Source organism: Dasypus novemcinctus, chromosome 8 (assembly GCF_030445035.2).
Source record: "Dasypus novemcinctus isolate mDasNov1 chromosome 8, mDasNov1.1.hap2, whole genome shotgun sequence".
NCBI lineage: Eukaryota > Metazoa > Chordata > Mammalia > Cingulata > Dasypodidae > Dasypus > Dasypus novemcinctus.
Genome location: NC_080680.1, coordinates 32,973,554 through 32,993,706, shown reverse-complemented (window position 1 = coordinate 32,993,706; position 20,153 = coordinate 32,973,554). Strand labels below are relative to the sequence as shown.

The 20,153-nt window shown below is 39.8% G+C and overlaps 1 protein-coding gene across 6 annotated transcripts in view; it reads left to right on the top strand.

Annotated features, from left to right (window-relative positions):
- The window catches only part of PCSK5 (proprotein convertase subtilisin/kexin type 5), a 434,041-nt gene that overhangs the window by 186,548 nt on the left and 227,340 nt on the right, over positions 1-20,153 (top strand). For all 6 annotated transcript variants that reach the window (XM_058301654.2, XM_071216671.1, XM_058301655.2 and 3 more), the window contains exons 8-9: positions 3,028-3,240; positions 16,389-16,489. In XM_058301654.2, coding sequence (XP_058157637.1) covers positions 3,028-3,240; positions 16,389-16,489 — 314 coding nt within the window. The remainder of the gene's footprint in view (positions 1-3,027; positions 3,241-16,388; positions 16,490-20,153) is intronic.

The following is a 20,153-nucleotide window of genomic DNA, read 5'->3' as shown; positions in this document are numbered from 1 at the left end:
CAAATTATTTGTTTGATACAAGAATGTTGCCTGTCTGGGAGAGATATTTCCAGGGTAGCAGCAACCCACAGCTCTCAATCCAGTGGCTCCCTGGAGAGACCTTCGGCAATGTAAATTGTTCCTCCACAGCGTTGTCATCTGTGAATTCTGTCAGGATAGAATGACTTTTGGTCATTCTTCTGAGGAGCCCTCTCTGGTTGGGATTTCCAAGGAGAATGTTGGATCAGAACCTACATCCTACCCTTTGACCTAGTAAGAAAGGATGCTCAGGTCTAGGCAGTGCATCGGTTCCGGTTCTCCCACCATATCTGGAGAGCACTTGGCAGCTGGTCTGCGCTTTGGTCCTAATGCCAGGCTTCAGGAAGCCACAGGAGATTTGACTGAAAACAGCGCAAAAGAAGACTGTCGTGAAGACTAAAGCTCAGGCTCTGGCTACAACCAGATTTCAAGGTCTGACTCTGCTTTAGCAAACAGTTCTGAGCCTCAGTTTACTTACCTGTAAAATGATGATAATATAACTTGGACTGAGTGGAATAATGATTTACAGTGCCTGATGCATAATAAATTTCTATAAATGTTAGCCTCTGTTATTTTTAAGTACATAATGGACCTTCTAGGGGTAAACCCCATTTTGATCATAAAGTAAAAAAATTCAAGGATTGGCTCTGTATTTTCCCTCTAAATAGAGGAATAAATAATGTGTTTGTTTATAAAAACAGTTCACAGTCATTGAAGAAAGGCATAAAAAAGGAAATAAAAATCTTTCCTTATCTTAACCAAAAAGGACAGCTTCTCTTACATTGTCACTTTCTGGTAGCTAGGCTTTTGACTATGCATATTAACTTGTTTACATACAGGCCCACATACTTTTTTCCTAAACTGGGACCATAATACGTATTCTATATTTTTATCTGTATCATGAACACAAAGGTACTTTCTGAGTATTTTCTATTAAATTTTTTAAAGATCTATTTGTTTTAAATATCTTTCAGTTGACTTTTTTATACATTTACACACAAATATCTTTTTACATAGCTATATAAATGTGATTGATCATAGCACTTTTTTTTTAATTGGTTTTGATTTTTCATTTGTCATCTGTTAAGGAGCCTTATAAGCCAGGTGGGTTTTTGCATTCTGTCATGTGTTGTGTTGACTTGTCAAGTAAGACTCCATTGTGACTGTACTTTTTGCCTGCTGCACAGTCTCTCCATATCTGACGATGGTGTTGATTAGAAACCTTCTTCTTCCTTCTTTTCTGGCCATGATGCTCTAGCTCTGAGGTCTCGATGTGAGTTGGTCTCCCGAGTTTCTTGATCTGGCTACCCACATCCGAGTAAGGAGTAATTCTTCCTAGAGACGGACAAAGAACTGACCCAAGATCCTTAGCTTATAATGGTTTGGAGATTTTGCATCCTTCCCCATGTTTCTTGAATACTTTGATGGGGAATTGAGGGCTGCTAAACCAGGCACAGTTGTCTAGTAGCAGTAGCAACCCGGAACTTCCTCCCCTATTTCTTCATGAATTTTACCCATTCCTATGAAATCATATTGCTTTTTTTTTTTTTTTTTCTCACTTTGAAGGACAAAAAAAATCTATATTCAGGCCAGTCAAATCATGTCATAAATATTTTGTTCCTTGAGGATTTGAAGTCAGGGAGAACTTATCATAGACACTCCAGATTCTTTATAATATCTCTCTCCTTGGCTCTTTTTATAGAAATTTCAAGACAGTATCCCAAATTCTTTCCCCCCACACACATGGGTCCATAGAAATTAGGGCCTAAAAGGAAAAAGACTCAGCCATCACTAGCTGTGTGACATTGTCCTCACTTCCAAATGGTGGAATTGGCCTAGATGCCCTACAACATGACTTGCAGGTCTGAAACTATAGAGTTTCTCAAGGATCCAACTATATTCCCAGCAATACTCTCCCCTTTGGTTTATTTCTCTGTTTTCTCCTGAAGACCTCATCTTAAATAGTCCATTTGCTTCAGTACATCTGTGTTCTGCTTCATTTCTGCTCCTTAATTAATTTATGGCCTTAGGAAAGTCTTCTGTTATCCTTTCTTTAGCTACCAGGTTTTGGCATAAAGAATGTGACTACCTTTCCTAGAATTGTAAGAAAAAGATAATGGGTCTGGTTGAAGAAGCCATTCATGTTTAGACAGATTACTTTATCAAATATATTTGGAAGTACATTAGACTGTGTCTCCCTCTTAGAATTTTGCAATGAATATTCACTTATTAAAGGCTCCTTGAAGTTCTGCAATAAAGGAGCATCTTTAATTTTGCTTAAGTTAGGGTTTCCCAAACATATTTGATCTTGAAATCCTCTTGTTTCTAGCAGCAACCGTTAACATTGTCCCTTCCATGCATAGGGGAGGCATGGCTCTAGAAGGAACCAAGTGATTTGTACCTGCTTTTACCTCTCACTGATTGCGTGTTGTCAGACTAGATTCATAATATTAATATCTCTACACCACATGTTCCTCATGAATAAAATGAGGGTGCAAAGGAGCCCCTAATCATGATGGATGTCAAGATATAAAGCAATAGTGTATGACTATGATGATGACAACTAATGATAGTCCAATTCAGGAGTCTGACTGTTCAAGTTTTGCCCCACCACTTAGTAGCTATGACACCTTAGCAAAGTGACTTAACAATTATACCTCATAAAAATTGTTCCAAACTCACAGGTTGTTGAAAGAATTCAGTCGGATTCATATAAAGCATTTAGAATGTGCTTAGTACCTGGTTGGCAGGTACCTACTAAATGTTAGCCGTTAATGTCATCTTCATTGGTGTTTGTTGCTTCTGTGAAGATGATGTGTAAGCGATTATTTTGGTTCCGCAACTTCCCTAAATACCCAGAGCCTCTTAAATTTATCATCTTAGTGAAATAGCTTTAGATTCTTCCTACAAATATTTGCTTTTGCCCTGTCGATTTTGATCTTCTCTTCTTCATCTAGGGTCTGTTGCATTCCTTGTTTTCATGGTTTAACTTTTCCTGTTTGTGAACAGGGGCGGAGAGGCCTTGGTTCTGTTTTCGTCTGGGCATCGGGGAATGGTGGAAGGAGCAAAGACCACTGCTCCTGTGATGGCTACACCAACAGCATCTACACCATCTCCATCAGCAGCACTGCCGAGAGCGGAAAGAAACCCTGGTACCTGGAGGAGTGCTCATCCACGCTGGCCACCACCTACAGCAGTGGAGAGTCCTATGACAAGAAAATAGTACGTGACATCTGCATGTCTGTCGTGATTTATTTATTTATCTTTGATTTAGAAAGACTTAAGGAAAACACAAGTAATGAGTGAGAATAGAAAGTGGTTGCTGAGCTGATCCACTGTACACCTCATTGTCAATGCTTAACACATTTCATTATTTAAATCAATTCATTGAGATGCTTGGCCATGTAATTACATCCCTGCATTGAGTGTGGCCTTAGGCATGATCAAGCTTCATTTTTATTGAAGACAAAACTATGGATCCAAGTATACATTGTGAGTAGAGGAGAGACTATAACCTGACTAGTCTAGGGCCAACTCCTTTCCCCCAGTCCCACTTGCACTCTGTCCACTGTGCTGCTGTTTAACATTAGCTTCAGTGCTTTGGCCTCTCAGTACTGCTAATCCAGTGTAAAAAGCAAAAGTTATGACAGGGAAACTCTGAATTATTCCATTTCAGCTATATTTATTTGACACGAATTAAGCATATACTAAAGGTGCTTTTCTAATACAATGGCACAAAGTTTGGCAGAAGAATCCGCAAGTCCCATTTGATCTCTTACTTACGAGCCTGTCCTGCTCTCTAGGCAAACAGCAAAATGATTACACACTTGGGTTGCAGAACCTGCCTGCATCGTTTCTGTATTGGTTTCCTTGGGATGCTATAACAAATTACCATATACTGGGTGGCTTAAAACCACACCAGGGAGCCAAGAGTGCCTGCAGCTGCAAGCAGGAGAATTGCATCCATCATGCATATGGAAGCTAAACCCCCTCTTGATGTAGAGGGGGACTGGACATAGCCATCCCAGGTCCTCAAGACGGAGGAATAGAGTATGGATTGGAGTGGACTAACTGGTGTTCTGCTGGGGAACTACTGTGATTAGTAAGGGAAGAAATTCGTAGTAGTGATGTGGAGAGGGTGGCCACGGTGGCTGCTGATGGTCGGGAGAGGGAAGAAGAGATATGGTGTGGGGGCATTTTCAGGATTTGGTATTGTCCTAGGTGGTGCTGCAGGGAGGATGCTGGACGTTGTGTGTCCTGTCATGGCCCACTGGGTGGACTGGGGGAGAGTGTGGACTACAATGTGGACCACTGTCCATGTGCTGCAACAGTTCTCCAGAATGTATTTGCCGGGTGCAGTGGATGTACCACAATGATGGAAGAGTTTGTTGATGTGGGAGGGGTGGTGTGGGAGGGGTGGGGGGTATATGGGGACCTCATATTTTTTTAATGAAACATTTAAAAGAAAATAAAGAAGAAAAAAAATATTCAAAAAAAAAACCCACAGGGATTTATTCCCTCACCACCCCAGAGGCTAGAAGTCCAAAATCAAGGTGCTGGCAGGGTCATGCTCTCACTGAAGGCTCTAGAGGAGACTCCTCCTGGTGGTGTCTAGTTCGTGATGGCCGCAGTCATTCCCTGGCCTGGGGCAGCATCATGCCAACCCAATCTCTGCCTCCATTTATTTATTTATTTTTGTATTATTTTATTTTTTAAGTTTCTGCCATAGCTTTTTTTTTTTTTTTTGATTTCTGTTAAAGTCTTTTTTTTCTTTAAGATTTATTATTTTATTTATTTCTCTCCCTCCCCCTTCCCCTCCCCCCCGTTGTCTGCTGTCTGTATCCATTCACTATGTGTTCTTCTGTGTCCGCTTGGATTCTTGTCAGTGGCACCAGGAATCTATGTCTGTTTTTGTTGCATCATCTTGCTGCATCAACTCTCCATGTGTGTGGTGCCACTCCTGGGCAGGCTGCACTTTTCTGGCATGGGGCGGCTCTCCTTGCAGGGCGCACTCCTTGGACGCGGGGGACACCCCTGCGTGGCACAGCACTGCTTGTGTGCACTGCATGTGGGCCCACTCACTACACAGGTCAGGAGGCCCTGGGTTTGAACCCTGTACCCCCCATATGGTAGGCGGACACTCTGTCAGTTGAGTCAAATCCACTTCCCATCTGCCTCCATTTTTTTACATGGCCTTCTTCTCTGTCTCTATGTCCTTTTCAGTTTCTTAGGACACTCTCATTGGATTTGGGGCCACCCTCCTCCGATATAATTTCATCTTGATCCTTGCCTTAATTACATCTGCCAGAGACACCCTATTTCCAAATAACGTCACATTCTGTGTTTCAGGTGGAAGTGAGTTTGGGGACACTTCAGCTCTCTATAGGTTCCTTTCCCTGCCGAACTATTCGCTAAAGGGTAATATTGAGCAAATCGCTTAATCATTTTTGTCTTAATGTCCTTCCTTGTAAATTGAGGGTATTTAATACTTGTAATTCATGGTATGATTACAAAACTATGAGGAAATAAATGAAAAACGCTCAGCACAGTACCTGACTTAGTAGTGTTCAAAGAGGTTTGATTTTCTGGGTGTGCAGCACTGTGTTGCAGTGTGCAAACTCCATTCCAAATACCTTTGCACTTTACTCTTTGCCTGGGTATTGTTTTGTGAACTGTCATAGGATTTGCCTTTCTAAAGTGAAGCTAAGCTGCTGTACCTGCCACTTTTTTGCATTTAGCTGAGACCCTGTTCTTGGGTCTAGCAGTTTCAGTTCTCACTCTGCTGGGGCCACATCTGACTTTTCCTCGATGGTAGAAATTTAGGGGGCAGGACACAACCGCCTTCATTCGTGCAATTCTAATCTACATCCCTTCCATTCCTCTTGACTCCTAGTTGTATCATTTTTATGTTTGATTTCTCAGCCACTTTTTAATACCTTTTTTAGTTATATTTTTGTAAGTTGATTGAAGTGAAAACTTCCTACCCATAAAATTGTCCCATCTTCCTCCTTCTTTCCCTAATTCCTCCACAATAACTGGGTTTAAAAATATGCACATGTCAGCCTTTAAGTACCTCCATTGTTCATCAGTAAGCTTAATTCCCCCCACATAAAATAAACTGAAAAAGGAGAAAATACAGAGTTGAGCAAATTTTGAAGTTTCATGGCTTTCTTAGCAGGAAAATGATGCCCCAGTGATATTTTACTTTCATGGTAGAAACTTTACAATCTAGGAATGTTCTCCTTGCTTTTAAACATGAAGACCTGTCTCTAATTTATAGTTATGGCCCACTAATACTGAATGGCATCCATCAGTTCTGTAGCATGAAAATCCTGCTGAAAACTCTGGAATAAGATGAGTTCTCTTCTTCATACTTCTCAAGTCTGAATCCTAGAAGGCAACTTAAAGGCACACACTCTGTTGCTTCCACATAAATATGCCTATCTATTCTATGATTTCCCCATGGGGAATGCTGTGAGGAGGCTGTGTTCTGTTCCCAGGAAGGGCAGACCCAGCTATGCAGGTGACGACAAAGATTTCTGTAACAGCCAGAATGAAGGACACGGGGGAGGAGGCTCCCACAGAAGAAACAGCCCCTCTGGTAACAGACCATTGGAAAACTCACTGGCCTTGGAGGTAACCTGGGTGGGTACTCCTGATTGGATATGATGTCTTCAGGACATCTTTTATTGTCACTTAACCTCAGCTTCCTCTTCTTTAAAAAAAATGGTAATCGTACAGTTTCTGTCATCCCTACTTATTTTGCAAACTTTTCCAGTTCTATGCAGAGCACATTGTTAGATGGGAAGGGTATTGTCCCCTTCCATAAATAACTTTTCCAGCAGAATCTTAAGAGTCTCAGTGAGTAAAACTACCAAAGAAAAAGAAAGAGTTGCCTGGGTCTGGGATGGCAGCACACAGCTGGAGAGAGGGACCTCAGAGTCACTACTGGGAGGTCTACTCCCTAGACTTCTGCTGCGGTTGTGTGACACCTGCTGTAGCCCCCAGGCCACTTAGCCATTCGCAATTTTCTCATGAATGGATAGTTTGATTGGGGTCAGAGATAAGGGTTGAGGGGTAAAATGGACACTTTGACCTAATTACGTTAACTTTCCATAGCCAGATCATATACTTCACTTTTTCCTGTCTGCTGCTTCTGATATCAGACTTTTGCTGATTCACTTTAAGTAATTAATCTTTACTTTTTCTAGCTTTTGTTTAACCCCTTTTTTCTGTTTTCCTAACAGCAATTTATTCATAATTTTTCTCTTTTCAGTTCTTATTTTGCATGCATCTCCAAATTAGCCCCAACTGAGGAGGACACTTGGTTAGCTAATTGAAATCACAGGCATTGCCAGTCAGACTTCTCCTTGGCTAAGCGACCCTCAGGGAGTCTTGGTTTCCTCAGCTGTGAAACAGAGGCAATACCAGCAGCGACCTCCCAGATTTTGAGGAAGATAACAAGATACTGTGCTTGACGCACTTGCTCAGCACCTGGCACACGTGAGCAGCTGAGTAAGGGACTGGCACCATCATGACTTCAGTCAGGACCGGTTTCTGCACTGGCTCCTGGGAAGCTAGGCTGGTCTTTTTTTCTAGCTGTTGTTAACAGAAGTGCTTGTTGCACCTTTCTTTTTCCAGTCTATAAAATACTGCTCTCTTTTCTACCATCCCATATAAAAAAGGCACTTTTGTCATGAACAGGTTAACATTTTGAACATGAGTGTTGTGGCAACTCCACCAGCCTTTTACGGTCCATCTGTCCCCTCTTCCTTTCAGATGTCAGAATGACAGATAATCGTAGGTTGCATCTGGGACCTTTTCTTCACCAGGCTTTGAACCTAGTCGCCTGTGGTCCCTTGGAGATGCCCACATCCTGTCAGTGGTATGTGTGATTGAGTGTTACAGGAATGCTAGTGTCTTCCTTTGTACTGGGGCTCTTCCCTGGGCTGTTCATTTCCTTTTGTCATTTACAGCTTCTCCAGAAAAGCACAAGTGTCACTCTTCATTCACAGAGCACCTTTGTGGTTTAAACCAAGGCACATGCTCAGGCTCTAAGGAGAGAGGGTAGTTTTCTCTGCTTCTAGAAAAGCACTTTTGTTAAATATATTCTACATGTCTTGGACAGAATGCCATTTCATGGTATACAAGCAGAAAAACTTTGCCCTGGATTTCAAAACATAGCCAGGTCTCAGTCCCTTGGTTTCCTGCCGATACTATTGGCACGATTGCAGGCCTTGATATTGCATTCATGCTTTAGTAGACTCGGATAGTGATGGCCTGGTATCTTATTACAGCAAATGAAGCATCCAAAATATCAAGATTACTACAATAAGAAGCTCTTCTATAAGCTAAATAGAAATCAGTTGAAATGAGAGGTTGTTATAAAGCTATCTATGGAACCACACATTTTTATATGTACTGTTGTTTGCATTTGAGTTTGTGTTTCACATGTAATCTAATTATAGTTATTATATTTACATAATATAATTATAGCATTTCTTCTAATATGTGCCTGCACTGTGCTATACACTTGGCATGCATCATCTCCTTGTATCCACAAAACCCTCAATAAGAGTGTCAGATATTGTCCCCACTTTACAAATGAGAAAACTAGGTCTTGAAAAATTAAAAACAAAACAAACCAATAAACAACACAGCACACAGTTAATAAGTGATTGCCTGGATTTCAGCCAAAGAGAGAATGACCCCCCCCCCCAAGCCCATCTTGTAATCAGTGTGTTAGGGGTTCTCTTACACTAGCTGACATTCAATATGATGTTGTATGGAAGAGTGGATATTTCTTACCTATTTTGTGTTCTTTACACAGTGATTTGAAAAGATTTTTTAACTATATATAGGTATCCATTATTTTTCACTATTTTCACTATTTTGAATTTCATGCTATTTTCCCTTTCCATTAACCACCTTTAACAATCCTTCCTCTTATAAAAAACTAAAGCTCTCTGCAAATATGAGTTGCTAGTTCCCGCAGCTCAGTGCTAGTGCTGAGCTCCCAGGGACTGTGCCTATTGTGTGCCATTCAAACCAGGACTTTCTCATATGTGAAAAATCTTCCTCTCAGCTTTTGTAAAGATCTAAATCACAGAGAAGAGAATGGGAAATTTTTTCTTAAATATCTTATTTTCATGAACTCCTAGGGGATGAGAGGAATCCGCCATCGTACCACAGCCTATCATGGCCTGTGATCTCGCGCCAACCCTTCTTGGCTCCTTTCCTATCCCTGTCCCTCCCTCACTCTACACGTCTCTTGGTTATGCCTCCTGTTGAGAACACTCTTCTGCCAGGTATCACTTCATTTGTGTCTCTTCTCAAATGTTGCTTCCAAAAGGATTTTCTTGATCACCACCCCTAAAATAGCAATGCTCCCTCCACCACTCTAACCCTTTATCCTGTCTAATTTTCTTTCTAGTATCTATAACTATTTTAAAAGTTATTTTGTGTTTCTTTATTTATTGTCTATTTTCCCTGCAAGAATGGGAACTTCTAGAGAATGGATACTTTGTTTTGCTCCTTCCCAGAGCTTGAAATTAATAAATATTTGTGCATGAATGACTCTCAGTTTCTGGAAGGATGGAAGCTTCACATGCTGCTCATATAGCCACATGAAGACAGGGTGGTGCTCTCTTTCTTTAAGAGAAACAACTTCTCCTGGTCGGTTGGTGAAAGGCAAAGTGTTTGCTCCAGGATATTTAGCATAGAAAATTACCAGCAGGAATCCTGGTGCAGATAAAGCTGTACATACAACCTTTCTTGGTGTCAAAGAGCATAGAAGCAAAGGTCCATAACCCCTCACTCCCTCCTGAAATTTCTCCCAAGGTCTATTTTATAGCTAAAGCTCCCCTATCTCACCAGTCACTCCCTTCGTTAAATTATCTCCTTCTTTTGGGACTAAGTCAGCCTTTGACTTTTTTCTCTAGTAATTTGTCTTGGTGACTTGGAATATGGGGGCCATCATATTCCTCCTGGGACAGTTTTGTGAGCCAAGATTTAGAGAATATATGCTCTGCTCAGGTCTCTCCTGATGTCATTTTATTTATCTGTGTTCATAAACAGAGTTGCTGCCTTGAGTATCTCAGGGTTGGCCCAAACTACCAATTCCACATGGAAGAATTACTTTATTGTTTAATGATCCTAAGCAGCTCCACGTCTCCCTCTACAGAAACAGCCTGCTCCCTTCTCCCACCCACCCCATTCATTTTTCAAAGGCAGTCACCATTTGTATTAGACTCCCTAGCATCTCTCTGCTTCTCCCTTTGATTTGGAAAATATCATTATTTTTCATGAGTAGAAGACTAGCAAATCCAGATGTGTTTAGTTTGTTCGAGAGTTTTAATATTCTCTTAAGAATGTTAAAAAGAGCAAAGGAAAATTTGTTCCTGAAAAGTTCTGATTTTAATTTTGACGTGAAGAAGAATAACTGTACCCACTTACTGACTTGGGCTGTATCCCAAGGCCATTTCTGCCATTTGGTCGCAGCAGTCTAGCTCTGCTGCCTTTGCTCTCATGCATGACTTTAGTCTATAATTCGGCTTTTTCTTTTGCTACCATTTCAGAATTTAATATCTGCACCTGTACTAGCCCTATAGTAGCTGAGCATCCTTGGGAAACTTAGCCTCGCTGAGCCTCCGTTTCCTTAGGTAGTAAATAATAATAATATGATATTTTCCTTGCAGAGTGTCTCTGGATTTAAATGTAATTTTAAATGTAAATGCACACACACTGGTTACACATTGCTTCATTCACTGCAAGTTGCTCATGGTGGTAGTTTGAGGAGGAGTGAGGTTAGTGGTAGCAACAGTAGTTGTGATAGTAATAGGTATACATCCCTGGATTGTATGTAAACATACAATTGATCCTCATTCTTTGTAGATTCTGTATTTGCAAATTTACCTACTCACTAAGATGTATTTGTGACTCCAAAACAATAGTCATGACACTTTCCTGGTCATTAGTGCACATGCACGGAGCAGCAAAAAATGTAAGTCACCTGACATACATGTTCCCAGCTGAGGCCCAACAAGCAGGTGCTTTGCCTTCTTAATTCAGCTCTTATACTGTAAACAGGTGTCTTTTTTGTGGTATATTTAATGCCACATTTGTTACATTTTTGTGCTTTTCATGGATGATTTCACTGTTTAAAATTGCCCTCAAGTGTAGTGCTGAAGTGCTGTCTAGCATTCCTAAGCTCAAGAAGGCTGCAGTGTGCCTTATAGAGAACATATGTGTTTTAAATAAGCTTTGTTTATGCAACTCATATTGACCATGATTTCAATGTTAATTAATTGAAATAAGAAACACAGAAACACACGTGAAATAGGTTATTAATTAGTTTATGAAAATGTTGTGACCAGAGACTCCTCTGTATTTCTCTTACATATAATGATTTAGTGTTCACAACAACTTTAAAACAAAACTATCGCAAATGATGAGAATTGACTTTACATATAAACATAATTTTTGTAGCTTGCTCGTATGTTTATGTGAGTTTTGTTTGAGTAGTCATAAAAGAAATGACCTTGAAGTGTTTCCTTATAGGTGAGAGAATTTAAAGCATGCAAAATGAGTATAAAGGAGCTTGACTTTAGCAGTTCAATTTAGCAAGTAAATACTGGTGTGCTGAGCTGAACATTATGGAGCTGCAAAAGTGATATAAGATAAGATCCTTTGTTAATGCTAACCACCTTACTTTCGTAAGCAAAACCTTCCATTTGTACTTTGCATTCATAGATTGTGTTGGCAACACAGGAGTGGGATTTTTGTATGGACTTGTCAGTCATTTAATTTTGAAGCAGTTTTTGTGATTGCTGTGGACATGAAAAGCATTAATTGATCCTCAGCTCTCTTTTATATTGCTGTGCTTCATAAACCAGCTTCTTCTATTTTATTTATTGCTACATTTAGGATTTAATTTCTACCCTTATCTCCCATAGCTGTATCTGAAACAGCTTTCTTGGCACATTTCTAATCCAAATCAACACCAGAAACAAATTCAACCTAACAGACAGTAGAATCTTTTCATGTTTTAAAAATATCTGTGCAGTTGCTCTTTTAACAGATCTGAGACAATATGGCACCTTCAAAATAAAACAGATCTCATGGTACCAGGGAGAGAGACTTAACTATGGGTTTGCCATAAAGGCTTGTCACTTGTGGCAAACTTGAGTCTGAACTAAAATTTCTTCGAGAATTATACCAATTGGCAAAAAAACAGGTCCAATCAGATCAAATAATAAAATGTGAAATATTAGGAAATAAGATCTTAGGATGAGAAAAAGTGATGATTCTTCTCAGATGAAGCCTGACTAGACCTGAGCAATACCATCCCATTCTTACCAAATAAAGATGACATCCCTAACTTTGTAGAATCCAAAAACCATCTGCTATTGATCGTGAGAGAAGCTGAAAATCTAATTTGCTGATCACGACAGCTTTGATCTGGCTTGGGACCTGGTGTCATCTCTTGTTTCCTTCCCTCTGATGGACACCAATGATATTTTCTTGAGCGATCTGAGAAGTTTGTTGGAGAAAAATTCTGTTTCTGATTTTGGTAATGACTGGAGAGAATTTGGAACATGCAATATGTGATACCAGGATTGAGACCATATTCTGAGACATTCTTGAAAATAGACTGCAAAGTTAAAGTGCTTTACTATTCCGGTTTTGCATATAGACTCTCTGGACTCCCTGCCCTGTGGAGTGGGCTGACCATTGACTGCAACTTTCTTTTAAATTACATTGTCAGATCTTGTATGCATGTGTTGTGATTAATGACATTACCCCATGTGGTTCCAGTTTTTGGAACATCATTTTTCTTCAAGATTGCAGGCTCCTTGGTGGTCTTTGCCTTTCCTTTCTAAAGATAGACATAAAAATTTGCTAATACTGTTGCTTCTTCAAATGATGAAAACCCTGCCTTAGATCTTTCCAGTAATTTACACCTAAATATCTCCACCACAGACAGTAAACTTCCTCTTGAAATGACCCAGCTGGAATTTCCACTTAAAGCAGAAGTAGAAAGGAGTAAGGAAGGTTTTGTTTCTTTTCTTCTCATTCCTTTAAACTTTTACCCTGTCTACCACCTTCCTGCCCTACATGCCCCTCCACTGCTCCTCACCACTTTCAAGTTTCATTTAGTTAAAATTGTTGAAAAATAATGAAAGCACAGTGGTGATTTAGAATTTCACAAGCTATATTAAAAGTATTTAATACTTTAATAGTTTTTATATATAAAAGCATGGAGTACCTTTTTACTTAAGCATATATTATGTGTATATACACATAATATATACACACACATACCTTCCCCTGTTACAAACCCAACATTGTAAAACTATCATTGCTCACATTTGAGATTGGCTAGAGGTAGTTATTTATTATAAGCAAAAATGCTACACACACTTCTAGTATTAATTCTGGATTGGTTTCTGTGCATTGAAAGTGTCTGGTGCAGTTGAAGAAGGAAGCAAAGAGTGTCAAGTGGGAAAACATGAAATGTCTTGAATCCAGGCACAATTTATTGAGGAAAAAAAAATTGAACAAAGGAATGTGGCCATGAGAGTGAGGTAAAACAGGAAGAATGCAGGCAAGGCCATTTCTCAACAGCATGTTTGGAGACCTAGAAACAAGTTGCTTCTGTTGTGTTCGTGAATTGACTTGGGGACCATTGCTTTGGAAAACAAGGCTGCACGTTAACCCATAATTTCAAAAGAGGCAGAAACACATTTTTAAAGTCAACAATTGAAATTCCAGAAAGAATTGTAATCTAGAACTGGGTAGAACTCTTTTTCACAGATGCCTTGAAAGCATCAAATGGGGATGTTCAATAGATGAATACCAGAGTCTGTTAATTAGGAAACAATCTTACCTGCTTGTCAGACATGCTCTGCCCTGGCTCTTGTAAACTGTTAAGGGTGGAATTGTATTCCTCAAAAAGATAAGTTCAAATCCTAACTGTGGTCCCATCAACATGACTTTATTTGGAAATCGGGTCTTTGGAGGTGTGATTAAAATGAGGCCAATCTCGATTAGAATGGGTCCTGATCCACTTGGATCCTTATGAGAGGGGAATTTGGACATGGGCAGGCAGGTATTAGAGAGAACACCATGTGAAGATGGAGACCCAGGGAGAAGATAGCCATGTGAAGACAGAGGCAGAGAGTGGAATGATGTAGCTACAAACCAAGGAATGTTAAGGATGGCCAGCAAATACAGAAGCTGGAAGACATATAGAAGGATTCTCCCCTACAGGTTTCTGATTTCTGACTTCTGGCCTCCAGAACTGTGAGGACAGACATTTCTGTTTTAGCCTCCCAGTTTGTGGTACTTTATTACACAGCAGTCCTAAGACACACAGCAGCCAGTTATGCAGGAAAAAAAAACAGTGCAATATTCATCTGCTACACCACCCACTGCTCTGTCATCTCCATGCTTCTACATATTTTGATTCATTCTTCCATTCTCCTTTTAATACCTATACCTACCTGGTACAGATAATCTGGTAACAAGAGAGGAATCAAAAAGAGTAAAGAAAAGACAGTGAGAACCTGGGGTCTCATGAAACTAAATGGCCAGGGTGTCAATCTAGGTCCATAATGTAATTAAAGAGTCCACTTAGATGAAGAAATTTCTAGAAAAGGCCCATCTCTTAGTAATGCAGCACTTTTTTCCTGTGGAAATTTTTTTCTAAATCAAAGTCAACTAAATTTTCATACTCCTTGAGGGAAGCATCTGAGAATGATGGTTCATTTTCAGCTGCCTCTCCCCTTTTACCTTTCTGCTGACCTCTCGCCTCAGTTCTCCTATCTATAGACAATATACTTGTCTTGCTGCCCAAGAAGGTTGGCTGATTTCTTCCAAAATTGGAATGAAGTCAGTAACTCATCTCACACACCAGTAACCCTTGTGCATTTTCAATGAGTATGAAAGGATTCTTGGGGAGGGATGGCGGGGGGGGGGGGGGCCGTTGCAAGCCAGTGGAGGAACACGTCAGAATAATCGATATTACAATGGTTTACAAAATCTTATCCCATAGTGCTTAATTTCTCTTGTTAGGGAAAATTTATTTTTTTCTTCATGGTGGGATAATAATGGAAGAAAGGTTGAGAAACACTGCCCTTGCTGGATCATAAAATGTTATTCAGCCACAGCTTAAGTGAGCTGGATTCAAGTCAGGAGAGGGAAAAAAATTATCTGGTTCTCACATTTGACCAAAAAAAAAAAGGCTAATCTCCTTCAGTAATGGTACCAGCATTGACTTAATGCTATAATTTTGGATCACTGGATTCAATGTTGTTGTAGTATCTGTGTGAACTGTTAAGGAAGCTTTGATTCATTCAAGCAATAAGAATTCCTGAAACAGGTGTACCATTAAAGGTTCTTTCTAAGGCAGAGCATACATTTTACTTGAAACTAGTGACTTTTCCAAGGTAACAATTCTGAGAGGACAAAGACTATGTGCTTATCTCTAGTTCAGTGTTTGGTTATTAATTCAACAACTTTGGTTATTAAAGAAATTTTGGGAAAATGAAAAAACTTGGTTTTATTCAGGATTAATTGAAGCACATAAGTTCCAAAGGAGCAGAATTTAAGGAGTCACTTGCTTGACCCTTATGTTTTGAACTGTTTTTGGAGAATGAAAACATTCTAAAATTAAGTGAGGTGATGACAGCACAACTCTGGGATGAAAATGAGAGTGTACACTTTGAATGAACTGTACAAAGCATGAAAATGTATAACACAGGGAATCCAGTGGTGAAATAAAGACTGTGGTTAACAGAGCAAATATGAGAACGTTCTTTCATGAACTGTAACAATAAAAAATACTAATACAGGGTATTAGTATTCAAGTGGGTTGGGGGAAGAATACACCAAATGTAAGGTGTGGGCTATAGTTTATAGTAATATTTTGATGATGCTCTTTCATAGGTTGTAACAAATGTTTCACAACAATGCAAGGTGTTGGTGTTGCGGTGATGTATGGGAGCCCTATATGTGATATACCTGTTTGTTTTATAAGTTCACAACTTTTACTATACACTTACTGTTTATGTATGTGCATGTATATATGATAAACTTCAGTACAATTATATGTTTTTTAAAATTTCAGTTGCCTCACCCTGCCCCCAACCCTGATTTTAACAGAAGTGGAGTCCAATTTCCAGATGCTTCCCGTCTCAAAGGTGATTTTCTCTGAGTGGAAAAAAACCACTGGAGCACACGAACAAGGAATTTAAGACAAATCCCTCAACAACCCTTCCATTCCACTTTTATGGATGAATTTCTTTCTACCTACATGCGACTCACTTTGACTCCAGAGATCTAAACTTTTCACTTCTTCTGACTTCTAGATCACCACAGATCTGAGACAGCGTTGCACGGACAACCACACTGGGACGTCAGCCTCAGCCCCCATGGCCGCGGGCATCATTGCACTGGCCCTGGAAGCCAAGTAAGCCTTGGTCTCTATATGTCTTTTTCAAGGGTGACAGCCCCTCACCTCAAGAACTTATCCCTCTAGTGTATAATTCCTCACATAAAAATCCAGAATATAGTTTTCCCAATCCCATCTTTAAAACTTCAAAGATGAGGGTTTTATTTTATTTTTTTAATGTTTTCCCATATATTTAAGAAGAAGGCAATTTTGGGTTTTTATATGCTTTAAAAAATCAAACTGTGTAATTACTTTATTATGGAGTCATAGTACAAGCATGCCAATTGGCTCCGACACTTCTGTCTTGCTGAGGTTTTTATTCTGGTCTGGGAATGTTGCTGCGACTCCCAAAAAAGTTAGTTCTGCCCACTTTTGATCCCTTTCCCTGTAGAACAGTGGGGCAGCTCGGGTGCCATGGCAACAGCACCATCACAGCCAGGCTCTGCAGGAGAGAACATGTCAGGGCCATATGACAGGAGCCCAGGCATAAGGACACCCCACTTCTTGCAAACCCTAATGTAGTCAAATTCTGTTTCTGAAATGTCATTCTGGCAGGCCCTTTTGGGTTTTTTGCAATAAGCCCATCTCTTCTTTCGCTAAGTACAAACCGATTAATTTTTTTCTTATGTCTTTGAAAACTTCGTACAGTTCTACAATCCCTTATCCTCAATTTCAAAATCCAAAATGCCCTGAAATCTGAAACTTTTTGCAAATTTGACACCAAAATTCATTTGCTGGCAAAGCTAACTTGAACTTATTTATTCCATTTATTATATTTATTATATAAATTCCATTTATCATATAAATTTATTCCATTTATTATATAAATTCTTTATTCTTTTTTTTCCATTTATTATATAAATTCTTTATTCCATTTATTATATAAATTCTTTATTCCATTTATTATATAAATTCACAGATTTCACTGCATATATCTCAGTGTATTTGATTATGAGGTGTTGGGTCAACCCTGATGGGGATTTTGTGTACTATATGCTATGTATAGGCATTATGTCTGAAAAAAATTTTGAATTCCAAAACATACCTGGCCAAGGATTTTAGATGAGTGTGTGGGCCTCTACTCTGAGGCTCACCCTGCAGGGGGGAGTATAACAAAAAGGAACCAAAATCACATTAGCATTTTTTCAAAAATGGCATCACACTCCTCTGGGGGGAAAAAAAACAGAAATATTAGTTCATCTGATTGCACCCTGAAGCAAGAGCAATAGAGCAAGGGCAGGTGATGGGGGGAGAAAAACAAGAATATTGAAGGGCTTTAGACATTAAAAGAATGGTGCTATTTCATTCTCAGTACACAAGTATATGCCCAACATTTAAACTGACCCTCTTTCGGTAATAGGCTTTTAGGTACTTAGATATTAAGGCAGTTGGGTCTTAGTATAGTGTGGACAGAGTAAATTGATGAGTCCTGCAAAACTTATAGGCAGAAGAGCAGAGACTCTGGATATGGTGCCATTCTTTGGGTGGTCTCCTGCCCAAGTTCTAACCTTGAGAGATACCCAAGCCCCCATGAACATTTGGATATCTTTTGTCAAGACAAGGTTAAAAGTTAAGTCATTCCAACATAATAAATATCTTAAGGTGTGACACGTTTGGACTTAGCAAGGAACTAGCACATATCCTATTAAATTCTCACTTTACAGCTTTCACTGGAGTATTCTGGCAACATTAATCTCATTTAAGTATTTGTGTTTTTAATTTGGTGGCTCCAAATACAGACACACATACATACTTTTTCTGAATGTTTTTTTTTTTAATTCTGAAATTCTGAGTTGTTCTTTGGAGTATTTTCCTGCCCACAAAATATTGAAGAAAAAAATAAGGAAATTCTTCCTCCATCCCCTTCCTCATCCCCACAAAAGGAGATAATCTCAAACTCAAGCTTGGCAGCATAGTACTATTAAAATATAGGTGCCTCTATGTGGACCTAGGTCATCCTCAGTTCTCTGCAATCTTATACTATTATTTTCAATAACAGTTCTTTTAACCGCTGTCTAACTTTATCCCTCTAACAGTGACTCACAGATAAGGTCACTTGGGGGCTGGACAACACACTGACTCTATCTGTTTTATTTTACTTTGCATTTTGAGTGTTTTTTAGATTGATTGTTGCCAAAAGCGTGATGGGTAAGGGGCAGGGGGAAGGCCCCAAGTTACAGTTTACCTGAAAAATCCACTTTAAGATTTTTGCGGTCCAGTTCAATTATGGGGCCAAAGTAATTGGTGAGCAATTGAATGAAATGAGAAAGAATAAGCTTTTCCTTGTAACTCCATCAGGTTGTCCAAAAGGCCAATCTTTGCCTATAAGTGAAGCAGAAATTAAGAGGAAAGAGGTCTGAGTAATGAGTGGATCAGGTATTGATGTTAAACTAGCATCAGTAAGCAGTGTACCTCCAGCACGGATGGAAAATATCTACAACTAAGAATTTGCAGAGAGGAGCTCAAGTAAGAGAGCAGCATGGCTGTAATCATTTTATTGCAACAACCCAAAGCTAATTCTAGCCTTTGCAGATGTATCTCACGGATTTATCCAGCCTCCACCCTTTGCGATCTCCTCGTGCACTATTACTTCTCAACCACACTTGAACGTTGGTATTTTGAGATTCCTCAACCCTTTCTGCCACAACCTGAAGAGCCTGATCTGTAAGATACTCCTTTTTACATCTAGGGGAAAGGAGAGAAAATCACAACCAGGCAGGATGACAGCTCAGGACACTGCCCATTGCTCAAGAAGTGCATTCCCTGTCTAGGTAAGGGTTTGCTGAGTGTCTTAATTTTGCCAGGCTTCTATGACAAATACCACACACCAGTTGGCTTAACAATAGTAATTTATTTATTTTTTTAAATTATTTATTTATTTTTTTAAAAATTACATTAAAAAAATATGAGGTCCCATTCAACCCCACCGCCCCTGCCCCCCACTCCCCCCACAGCAACACTCTCTCCCATCATCATGACACATCCATTGCACCGTAGTAATTTATTATCTCATGGTTTCAGAGGCTAGAAGGCCAAAGTCAAGGCATCAGCATAACCATGCTTTCTCCCCAAAGTCTAGTGTTCTGATGCTGCCCTGTGTAATCCTTGGGTTACCTGGCTTGTATCTCTGCCTTCCGTCTTATAGGGATCTCACTCTCCTTGTATCTGACTTCAAGCTTCCTCCTGTATGGCCTTCTCTAATTGCATCCAAATTTCTTCTGCTAATAAAAAGACTCCAGTCTCCCATCCTGGTTCATTTGGGCCAGACAGTAACTAAAAATAATATCTTAAAAGGTCCTAATATACAAATGAGTTCACACAAGAATGCAGATTAACAATGAGAATGTCTTTGTTGGGTATATAATTCCATCTACCACGCTAAGTAACTGGATGGGGCTGAACCTTCAGATGAAAAACTGCAGACAGGGACTGCCACTCCCTGTTCACCTACTTATCCCAACTATGCCTGCACAAAGAGAAATGTCCATTTCTCAGAATGTCACTAGGCTACAGTATTTACTCAGTGATAGGGACACCAGGGAAAGTTCCCACCTCCTAAGCTTCTCCCACCCTGCTTCCTTTGCATTCCCTGTGTGCTTGCCTGGACCAGGAAGACTGACTCGAACCAACTCTGGGGGCCTGCCTCTGCCGTTGGCCTCTCCCCATCCTGATTCTCCTGGTG